The 12,141-nt window shown below is 44.0% G+C and overlaps 1 protein-coding gene across 1 annotated transcript in view; it reads left to right on the top strand.

Annotated features, from left to right (window-relative positions):
- The window catches only part of LOC124795865 (E3 ubiquitin-protein ligase MYCBP2-like), a 145,577-nt gene that overhangs the window by 51,388 nt on the left and 82,048 nt on the right, over positions 1–12,141 (top strand). The window contains exon 5 of the mRNA XM_047259947.1: positions 6,428–6,563. Within this exon, the coding sequence (XP_047115903.1) occupies positions 6,428–6,563 (136 nt within the window). The remainder of the gene's footprint in view (positions 1–6,427; positions 6,564–12,141) is intronic.

Raw genomic sequence — 12,141 nt, 5'->3', positions numbered from 1 at the left:
ATTTTCCTAATGGCTAAATCAGTTACTTTATTTAGAACCCTCAATGCATGAACAAAACTATTTAACTGCTTCAGTAAGCAATCCACATGATGAGTCCATGACAAATTTTTGTTTATGGTCACTCCCAAAAATTTAACAGATTATGCAGTTATCAGGGACCTATGGTGTATCAGATGTCTGTGCAGAAGTCATACAATTCCTATAAATTGCAGACTGGCAGTTTCTGGGTATAGGCCTAGTTCTCAGTACTGTCTCAGCTGTGTTCCATCAAGTTCAGAATTTGGTGGCAAGTACATATATGTGTGTTCATTATCACGGTCTTCATTGTCATGGCTGGAAGAATCTAGCTTTTCTGAATTGCACACTAGAGAACTCTCCCTACAATATATTCTTCATTATTGTAACCCCCATGACAAATTCCACTAGTCCCTGTCCTCCACCTGCCGCTGTTCCCTTTGTTACTGCGACTTCAACTTCACAAATGCTCTCCACCCCATCAGTGCATATGCTGCATAGTCCTTTTCCAGTCTCTGTTTCTGTTCTGTCCCCCCTCTCCCTGCCCAGTACAGCCTCTTGATACTGTACCTAGAAGCCCATAATCCAGTCTCCTCCACATCCCTAAATACTTCAAGCCCATAATCCAGTCTCCTCCACATCCCTAAATACTTCCTCAGGCAACACAGCAACATCTTTCCCCATCCCTACACTGCTATCCCTCCAACCCCCCAGTCCCTCATCCTGTGATATTTTTGTTTAGCCTCTCTTCCCCCCCCCCCCACTCCCCCACCCCTCCTCCCCTCAAGCTGAATCACTACTTACTGCAGTCAGGCCTCAGTGCCCTGAGACAAGAATGGTCATGCATCTATGAGTTGTACAGGTATTAATCTGTTTTTTTCTAAATCTGACAAAAGGCTATGTCTAATAGCTTAGTATACTTTTTAATGTATTTTTAAATGTGCCTGTCTGCCACCGAATAGCTCCTTTATGTGGTAGTCCTTTGTCAGAGATGGTTACTTCAGTAGATTTCACAATTTGTGGCCCACGTCGTTGCTAGCATTAGTCCCATCCATCTCTACTCTGCTTACATACTTTCCTTACCGCTTCACGTGCTTGCACTGTCACTGAGTGGCATTGTACGTCATGTTGGGCAGTGTTCATGATACTTTGGCCCATCAGTGTATGATAAAACTATTTATGAAGCTTAAAGCATTTAAGTCTGCAGCTCGTGGTCTTGCGGTAGTGTTCTCGCTTCCCGAGCACGGGGTCCCAGGTTCAGTTCCCGGCGGGGTCTGGGATTTTCACTGGCCCCGAGATGAGTGGGTGTTCTTGTGTCATGTTCACCATCATCATCATCATCATCATCATCATCATCATTCATCCATCCATCCCCATTACGGTCAGAGGAAGGCAACAGCAAACCAGCTCCATTAGGACCTTGCCTAGTACAGCAGTGCGGGTCTCCTGCGTCGTTCCCCTACGCTCTGTCAAGAAATATGGGACTTCATTTCCATTCCATTTTCAAAGCATTCTAAAGTTTTTGACACTGAAGTATTGTTGTGACTCGCTGATCTTTCAAAGTGCCGCTGCACAGTTACGCGCGTCCTCTACATGTGGCGCTGTCTGCCAGCCATGCAGCAGCAGCGCCACCTAAGCGGCCAGCCAGCCAGCGGCCGCTAGACTCGGACTCAGTTATGATTTGACTGTTAAAGTGTACACACGTCTTACTCTGTTTACTTGATCTGTGACTGTCATGTATTGTGTCTTCCTTGAAATATATTTGTTCAACTTGAAGTTGTAACAATTGGCGATGAGGATGGGATTTTTCTTTCCCATCGTTGACCCACATGTTTCCATGGCTATTTTAGAGCAACTATTGCAAGGTCTCATAGAACAGCAAATGCTTCTCACAAATGCGATTCGTGATTTCATCGCGGCATCAAATGTGGAGCATCTCTCGTCGTTGTCTCTACCTCCTTTTCCTCCTTACGACGAGACGGCGGAAGACTGGTCTGATTACGAAAAACATCTTCGACAGCACTTCTTGGCATTTCATGTCACGGACAAACAAACATGTAAGTCTCTGTTCCTTTCATGGATTTCACCTCAAATGTATCGGTTGTTGTCGCAATTGGCTCCTTTGAAAGATCCTGCGTTTTTGTCCTTTACTGAAATGTGCTCACTTCTGTCTGTCTATTTTCGAAAGCAAACACATGTGGTAGCCTCTCGTGTTGCCTTTTATTGTTGTCAAAAACAACCGAATCAATCCTATCGCGCTTGGGCTGCTGAACTCACGGCCTCAGTAGAAAGTGTCAAGTTTTTACTGAAGTTCACAAAGAATCCTACGCCGATTCCATGGTACGGGATGCTATTATCCGATCGGCGCCCGACAAAGAAGTTAGGCAACGTGCCCTTCAGTTGTCAAATCCATCGCTCAGTCTTTTGAAATTACTTGCGCTGCTGGAGCGCAAATAGAGGCATGGGGCGACGTCGGGGAAATACAAGCTCTGTGCGATGTTGATGAAGCGTGTGGCATGTCCCCGCCGGCCGACGTGGCCGCAGTACGCTCCCAACTGCAGCCTCGGCCTAACCGTAAACAAACCTCTAAGAAACTGCAGCAAGACCCACGGCAACTTCCTTCATGTCCGCGGTGTTTTACGAAACATCTACGAGAAGATTTTCCACAATGTTGGGCCATGTGTCACAAATGCAAAAAAAAAAGGGTCATGTGTCATCCGTTTGCAAATTCGGCCGCATACATGATGTTCATAAACATGACGCTGACTCTGATTCTGTGTTGTCTCTCTATTGTACTTCATCCCTTTCAGGGAAGTTATTCCTCATTGTCCAAATACTTGGTCGAGATGTTCGCATGCAGGTGGATACTGGTTCTGCTGCCACTATCATCAATTCTCAGACGTATCTTCAGTTGGGTTCTCCAGTCCTGTCACCTGTCCTTAGGCAATTACGGACTTAAAAATGAACCGAAGATTTCTCTCTTGGGACAATTTGATGCTGAGGTATCTTACAAATCTGTCGTTCGCACTGTTCCCATATTTGTGGTCGACCATAGTAATGTGGAGAATCTTTTTGGTTTCGATGCCTTTCACATTTCGTCTCTGATGCTATTCCTTATGCTCAATTGGATTCCCTGTCAACAACATTTTCGTCCCTTTTTTCTCCTGGGTTAGGCCGTGCAAACGACTTTAAAGCTCATATCACGCTCAAACCCACTGCTCGGCCTAAGTTTTTTTGGACTCGGCCCATTCCTGTGGCCCTTCGTGATCAGGTCAAACAGGAGCTGGATCGTCTCACTGCTTCAGGGGTCTTGCTTCCTGTCACTTCCAGTGAGTGGTCCTCTCCTGCTGTTGTCGTTGCTAAGCCAAATGGTGATATTCATTTCTGTGGCGATTTCAAAGCCACTGTAAATGCTCAATGCCTTATCGACACTTACCCTATGCCTCAACCTGAAGAATTGTTCACTAAACTTGCTGGAGGCCAGTATTTTTCTAAACTTGACCTGTCAGAAGCTTATCATCAACTTCCTCTCGACACTGCTTCCCGCCAGTTTCTGGTCCTTAACACGCCTTTCGGCCTCTATCAATACCAACGATTGCCATTCGGGGTTGCCAGCGCCCCTGCTCTCTTTCAGCAATTCTTGGAACAATTATTGCTCACTGTCCCTGGGTGTATAAATTACCGGGATGACATTGTTGTCACTGGCTCCACACACTTTTCCATGTCTTACAGACTGCCGGTCTTAAGTGTTATCTTCAGAAATCAAAATTTTTCAGGCATCTATCACATACTTGGGGTTTCAACTCTCTCGGGATAGTATTCGTTCGCTTCAGCAAACTGTCGCTGTGATCAATGCCCTTCCTCGCCCTACATCTGTTAAGGAACTGCAGGTCTTCTTGGGGAAAATAGCACACTATCACAAGTTTTTACCATCTGCTGCTTCGATGGCTCAGCCGTTGTATCGCCTGTTGCATAAAAACATGCCTTTTCACTGGTCCGCGTCATGCGATGCGGCTTTCCAGAAATTGAAAACTATGCTGAAACAGGCCCCGTGCCTGGCTGCTTATCGACCTGGCCAACATCTTGTTCTTGCCACGGACGCCTCTCAATACGGGTTCAGTGCAGTCCTTGCGCACCATTTTTCTGACGGTTCTGAACAACCCATTGCTTATGCCTCCAAAACGCTCGCGGATGCCCAACAAAAGTATTCTCAAATTGAAAAAGAAGCTTTGGCCATTAATTATGCTCTTCATAAGTTTGGTGTTTTTTCTCTATGGATCCAAATTACATCTCATTATGGATCACAAACCACTTGTTTCCTTGTTTCATCCATCAATGTCACTTCCCGACAAGGCTGCACACCGCCTCCAGCGTTGGGCTCTTTACTTGTCTCGTTTCAATTATGAGATTCATTTCCGGCCGGCGGCTCAACATGCGAATGCTGATGCACTGTCTCGCCTTCCCATGGGTCCTGATCTGGCATTCGATAGGGATGAACTTTTGTGTTTCCACCTGGATGTTGCCGAGCAGCGGGTTGTGGACGCGTTCCCCATCACTGGGGACCGGCTGACGGCTGCTCTAGGTTCTGACCCTACACTCTCCCGGGTTTTACGTTGTATTCAGAAGGGTTGCCCAGATCGTCTGTCCACTAAGACTTCTGATCCGTTGCGGAACTACTACACTTTGCATTACCGCCTCACGGCTAGGGATGGTGTTATCCTCCTTTCCACCGAAAATGCTTCGCTGCATGTTGTGGTATCTGCGTCTTTGCGTTCTTCGGTCTTGCGCCTCCTTCACCAAGGGCACTGGGGTGTCTCTCGCACAAAATCTCTGGCACACTGTCATGTGTACTGACCCGGCATCGACTCTGAAATCGCACACATGGTCGCTGCCTGCAGCCCTTGTGCGTCACAGGCCACTGCTCCGAAGTCATCTTTGTCACCGTGGCCTTCGCCTGAGAAGCCCTGGGAGCGTATTCATGCTGACTTCTCGGGACCTTTTTTAGGTACTTATTGGCTTCTTGTTATTGACGCCTACTCTAACTTTCCCTTCATTGTCCGTTCCACGTCGCCTACCACTGCGGCAACCACCAATGCTCTCGCTCGCATTTTCTCTGTGGAATGCCTTCCCTCTTCTCTTGTTACTGATAATGGTCTGCAATTTGCCTCTTCTGATTTTGCAGATTTTTGTGCCCATCACGGCATCATGCATGTCATGGTCCCTCCGTTCCATCCACAGTCAAATGGTGAGGCTGAACGACTGGTCCGCACATTTAAGGCTCAGATGAGGAAACTCTTGACTTCTTCTGCTGCTGATGATGCCCTTCTCCAATTTCTGGCTTCTTACCGTTTTACCCTCATGGGCGACCACAGCCCGGCTGAGCTCTTACGTGGCCGACAGCCCCGCAAGCTACTTCATCTTCTGCGGCCTTCCACCTCATGGCCACGGGTGCCTTCGCTTGGCCGGTTCACCGCCGACTACCTTGTATGGGTACGGGGATAAGGCAGCCGGCCAAAATGGAGTCCTGGCTGCATCTTACGACACCTTGGCCAACGCCTGTGTGAAATCCAGATGGACACAGTGTTGCAGTGCGTCATTTGGACCAGCTTCGGCCTTGTGTGCCGGCAACGCCTGTTCTGGATGCTGCTACACGCTCGGGATACTGGAATCTCTCATTACTCACAACACAGTCCTCTCACCATCATATTGGTGCCAGCACAAGAACTGACGCCACCAGGAGACGTGCCCATGCAGGAACCAGATGACCATCATTTGTCGGAGTAACTCTACTCGCCTCCTTCTCCTACGGACATGGACACATTGCCCATTTCTCGTATTACAACAAACGAACTTGCCGCAACAGGCAGATTGGTGCACGGGGCCTCAGCAGATTCGACCCCCACGTCTCCTGTCATGTCGACCCATTATCATCGGGGACACTTCTGTCCATACGGGAAGCCTCCTCCTCGAGACTTTACGGCCAGTCAAACAACACCTATGGATGTTAGCAATCTCAGGCCACCTCCATCAAGACCTGTGCAAAAACTTCAAAAAGGGGAAAAGTGTTGTGACTCGCTGATCTTTCAGAGTGCCGCCGCGCAGTTATGCGCGTCCTCTACATGCGGTGCTGTATGCCAGCCATGAAGCAGCAGCGCCACCTAAGCGGCCAGCCAGCCAGCGGCCGCTAGACTCGGACTCAGTTATGATTTGACTGTTAAAAGTGTACACACGTCTTATTCTGTTTACTTGATCTGTGACTTTCATGTATTGTGTCTTCCTTGAAATATATTTGTTCAACTTGAAGTTATAACAAGTATGTCTTGATTAGTATTGACAGTAGTCTATTTTATTGTTAATAAATAACAATGCTAGGATTGATTCCTGTTAGCTGATGTTAGTTTGAATTTTACAGATGCCAGCAGTGTTAACAGCACTTCAGAGGAGTGTCCACGGGGTTTTGCTTGGTAAACTTGTTCGACCAGATTGGATTTCCCACGGTGTTCCTAAAACATCAAGAATTGATTCATTTCATGTCAAGATTGGCACAGGTAAATATGTTGTTATTCATGCCAACACCATTAATTGTCTCTTGATTTAACAACAGTGCATTAATTTTTTTATTAATGTTTCATTGCCTGGATTGCCATGCATAGTTTTTAACATTTGGAAAAGAATTTGGAGATAATATTGGAAATGAAGCAGAGAGGGAGAATGTTGTGGTGGAAAGTGAGTCTTATGTTGAAGAACAATGCGAGGCTCCAGATTCATTTCATTAAACTCTGAATACATTTTTCATTTTTTAAGGTGTAGCTAATGGCACTATATGCCTCGTCTTATTCAAGGATCTGAATCTTCGTACTGATATGAATCTGGAAACATGCCACTTCTTCTCTCCAGTTCTCACAAACTATTCATTTATCAACAACTTCCAGCAATTTCAGCACGAACATTGCATTTATTGCCCACAACAGCAATTACAATTAATATAAAACTCCAGCTCATCTTGAGCTCTTACCAGCTCAAGAACTTTTACATTACTAATAGATTAAGGCCCTAGCATTAATTTCAATGCAACAATTATATTATGGCATAACTACACGGAATTGGCTATTTTTATCAATTCAATCTGGCTAGCCAGCAGTGACTGGTACATGCGTCTTGGCACCTGTTGCCCTGTTTTACTAGGTGCATTGCAGTAGACTCACACTGCTGCACCGAACCTTGGAGAAGACTCAGTAACACATAAAAAAAAGCAGTAAATACTAATTGTAAACATACGAAAGTCATCAGCCAACTGAAGAGTGTCTTCTCATGTGTATTAAAAGTTGTCACTGAGGGATTTTTTTATCTTACATCAGGTACATGAAGTAGAAAGTAAAGAATACAAGAATCAAAGTCAGAGAACTCAAAGAAGGTTTTTAGCACAAAGGAAAAATTATGTTGTTCGTATCTGTTGTGGAAGGCAGTTCCTGTTTGAGAACCAAATTCATTAGACAAAGTTACTAAAATGTTTGAACCCTTTCCTGAATGTTTTTACGTATTTTTTCTGGCCACTGTGCTCCAGTTCAGAGGAATTTAAATTAACTAGAAATAAACTGGAAAGGATTATACTCAACACTGAATACAGATGTGATATTTTGTGGCCATATTTGCTGAAAATTTTTAACTCTAAATTCTATGAAACTTTAAATGATCTCAGTAACTTTATGATAGTACTCACTGATGGGTGTAAGCTGGGGCATCTCTTCTCTGGTGATCTTGTGGTTTAGTGTGTTGTCCTGCTATAGGTTATCATTTTCCTGTTGAGGTGTTAAGAGGTGATCAGGTGGAAGATGACTACTGGAAATTATGGGCAATAAACTGTGACTGACAAGATCAGTAACTTGACTGTGCCATACCCTTGTGGTCACATAAATGAGTGTAGGCCTCACTTGTCACCAAATAGGACACAGTACAATTATGCTTCTTGATTCAGTGAAAGGATCCTCCAATATGTAGGTCTTGCGGAGTCCAGTTCACACAGTATGCCACAGTTAAACTTATTGTGTTTTATGTTCAAAAGTAGCAGAGGCTGGTTTATCTGCAGATCTGCCCTCTGTCTTAGCTGGCAGCAAGACAATTATAATACATATTTTTTCGGTTCTGCGAAGTGTCTGACTTGCTGATTAAAATACTAAGGAGCAGTTTTTATGGTCTTTGTTGTTGGCTCATCAACATTTTTTTGAAAGCTGTCAACTGAGCACACATTGTTATTTTATTTGTATTTTGGAAAGGCTTTAGAATTATGACCAAGTCATGGCCTTTTCACAGTTTGAGTGACAGAATAAAAGTGTAGATGATTAGAATCGGAGAGAGTGAATGAGACTATATTTCAGTTTGTGTCTTCTCTCTTTTTAGGTTTTATTCACATTTGGTTCTGAATGTTTTAGAAACAGCCCTAAATCTTCAAGCATAAGCAGGAATGCGAGCAAGTGCACGTGTGCAATCACAAGCACTCTCTTGCACATGTGTGTGCTATGAGGGAGCACGCCCCCCCCCCCCCCACACACACACACAGAGAGAGAGAGAGAGAGAGAGAGAGACTGGGAGTGAGTGACAGACAGACAGAGACGGTCTACTGTTCAGGCAGGTGGTGGAGGTATTGTCACATTGGAAATGTTTACTTTGAATGAAATTAGGCTTTATTACATGTGCCAAGAACCTGTTACTTTGGTGATCAACTGTCATCTTGCATGTCATACTTACATTTTACCTGCAAAAACATTTCATTTGACCATTTAATTCTCAACTGCTCTGTTTAGCTTCTGTTTTCAAGTGCTCCCAGTTTCTTCCTTCCAGCATTTTATTATTATCGAATGGTGTGGCACCAGAGTAAGTTTATAGTACTTTTGTTCATGAGTAATATGGTTCAAATTTCCATCTGGCTATCAGATTTAGACCTCTGTAATTATCCTGATTCACTTGGGAGGTAGTGTTCAATGGCCAGGGCATTCGACAAGCCACATACGCTCCTGGGTTGTGCCAAATGGCAAGCACAATGATTCACATCTCTCTCTTTCTCTCTTTCCCTCGCTCCCCCCCCCCCCCTCTCTCACTCTCCCTCTCTCTCTCTCTCTCTCTCTCTCTCTCTCTCTCTCAATGACTACATTGTTTTGGCCAAATACATTGCCCAAGTACTGCGTCCTAACTGGTGTGAATTGTCATGGCAGATGCAGAAGGTGATTGGAGAAACAACACGGGAAGGGGTGAAAGAGGTGGAGGGAAGGAAGACTGATAGTTGGGAATGAGAGGTGGCAAAGGAACAGGATAGTAATCTGGCAATGGTGAGCTGACTCTGGCACAAGCAGGGAAAGTTATGGTGTCATGGAAACAGATGGCACAGTGGATTAAGAAAAGGGTGGAGGTAGAACAAGGGAAGAGGGAATCTTCAGAGAGGAAAGTGTGAATGTAGATTAATGAGGTGAAGTTGGAGATGTGAGTACTGGGTTGGAGGTGGAGGTGGAATAGAGGCTAATATGGTTTAAGACTAGATGGATTGCAGAATCAAATGATGTGTTGTAAGGACAGTTCCCATCTACATAATTCATAGAAGTTTGCATTGGGGGAGGGAAAGAGAACCTAAGTGGTATGAGTTGTGAAAAGCTTCCTCTAAGTGCCCCAGTAACAGTTTACAGTACGAGGGTGCCATTGAATGCTATTGCTTCCAGTATCATGCTAGCTCTAAACTCACCACCTAATTCCTTCTAACCAAATACATTTTTAACTGAAGTGTACTGCCCAGTTGTTGTACTTTGATGACTGACCCAGTCATCTTATTCAGGTACTGCAAGCTGTGTTGTTATGTTTACTTTTTGTCTTGACTGTTATGGCCAGTGGCATGGTGCTCATAGAAAAATACTGGTTCCCAGGTAGAAAAAGAACAAAGGTTTGTTGATAGTAATATATTGACACTTCACAGTTTTCTTGAGTTACAGGAAGAGTTAACACTTTGCATTACAAGAATAGTTAACACTTGGCAAGTAACTGTCCACTGAATATGTGAGTCCTAGCTGGTGTCTGAGTCAGCATTGTAACTGCTACTGAATGGACACTATGGTGAGCTAGCCTTAGTTCCAACTGATGAGCCAGTGAGTATGGCCAGCGTGAGCATGAAGCAAATGCTTGTGCTCCAATGGGTGCACAGCTAGGTACTGGCAACAAAAAGCCTGGAGTGTAAAGAAATGCTGTCTCCCAGTCATTGAGGAACATATTAAATAGGCAGGTCAATGGGTGTCCATGTGGAACACATGACTTGATTGCAGTGCTTGGATCATTGAGGTTCACTCTGCTAATGGTGAGGCTGGCACCTCATTGTGGTGGTTGCAGGAGATACCATCAACAACAAGCTCACATCTTTTGGTCATTGTCCAGAAAATTTACATATGTGTGGTGCATTTGCCAGACTGTACTGGATTGCTGGCACGTAAGCTGGTTTTGGCAGACAACTTAAGCCTATCGGTTGATAGTGGCAGCAGTAGGAGTCAGTGAATGGCCATAGATATGGCATGGACTCCGTCCAGCCTGTTATTTCAGTCAACAACTCGGCTATGCATCCAAAAACACACCATCAATCAAGTACACTAACATGGGAAACTCCCAATTGCACCCCCCTCAGATTTAGTGGTAAGAGGGACAGCCCATAAAAAACTGAACACAGATAATGCATGAAAACAGGAAGAAGGTGTACTGGACTTTGGAAAGAAAGCAAAATAGAAACAGTGAACAGTTAAGGAACAAGATGATGTGCAATGTAGAGCAGACGAAGAGAAAAATAGATTGTGGTTAAGTGGTCTTGGTGTTGTAGTGTCACACAGGCAAGCCGTGTTCAAATATCCCTCATGCTTACTCCCCCCCCCCCACTGTTCACTTTATTCAAATTTGCACCTGTGTTGTGGTGTAATGTCCTTTTGCAACAGCAAAGTGTAAAGTAGGGACCTATAATGATAGTTGATTCTGCACAACTACTCTATTAGTAGCCAAAAGGAAGTGGCTTTCGAATGGGAACCACAAATGTTTGGTGACAAGGCAGCAAGTAAACCGAATCCTCCACCAGAAAATACATTTGGTGTGTCATGTGTGGCATTAGTGATAGTACGTGTGTCATATGATAGGAATCTCTTATGAACGCACCTAATTTGTACGGCTGGTAAGTGTGTGAGATATGCCTCCTTGTCTGATATAGGTGTTTGTATGAATTTGAATGTGATCACTCCCAAGGAAACGATGAAAACATAATAGTCTGTCACATAAGCTACAACAAATGAATGCAACGGTTACAGAACATCACAGTTTCTCTGTGCTCTGTCAAAAATATGTTTTTAACATTTTTGAAGTTGCGGTTCATTTTGGAAGTCTTGACTCTTTAATTCTTTTGTTGTAACATAGTTCACACCTGTTTATTCGTTGATTTTATTCCTGTGCGACATCCTATGTAGTATCTTGCCTACTCTCCACTATTCATCCCATTTACTTGTGATGGTAATGTGTTCTTACCACATTACTCATATTCTATAAATGGCTTGCTCGCTTGGTAGTCCAACATGATGACCACCTAACAACAATGCCCTTGCTGTTTCAGGTTGCTCTTTATTGCACTTGTTGTTCTTTGACCTTTCATTGTTTCTGTTTTGGTTTTTTTCCACAGTTCAGTGCACCTTCTTCCTGTTTTCATGCTTGATCTGTTTTAAGTCCCCCCTCCAAATTAAATCAGGTGATGCTGAGGGAATTAGATTAGGAAATGAGACACTTATAGTAGTAGATGAGTTTTGCTATTTAGGAAGCAAAATAACTAATGATGGTCAAAGTAGAGAGGATTTAAAATGTAGACTGGCAATGGCAAGGAAAGCATTTCTGAAGAAGAGAAATTTGTTAGCATTGAGTATAGATTTAAGTGCCAGGAAGTCTTTTCTGAAAGTATTTGTATGGAGTGTAGCCATGTATGGAAGTGAAACATGAATGATAAATAGTTCAGACAAGAAGAGAATAGAAGTTTTTGAAATGTGGTGCTACAGAAGAATGCTGAAGATTGGATGGGTAGATCACATAACTACTGAGGAGGTACTGAATAGAATAGGGGAGAAGAGGAAT

This window comes from Schistocerca piceifrons, chromosome 4 (genome assembly GCF_021461385.2).
Source record: "Schistocerca piceifrons isolate TAMUIC-IGC-003096 chromosome 4, iqSchPice1.1, whole genome shotgun sequence".
NCBI classification, from domain to species: Eukaryota; Metazoa; Arthropoda; class Insecta; order Orthoptera; family Acrididae; genus Schistocerca; species Schistocerca piceifrons.
Note: the sequence above shows the minus strand (reverse complement) of the source record. Positions and strands in the feature narration are given on the sequence as shown.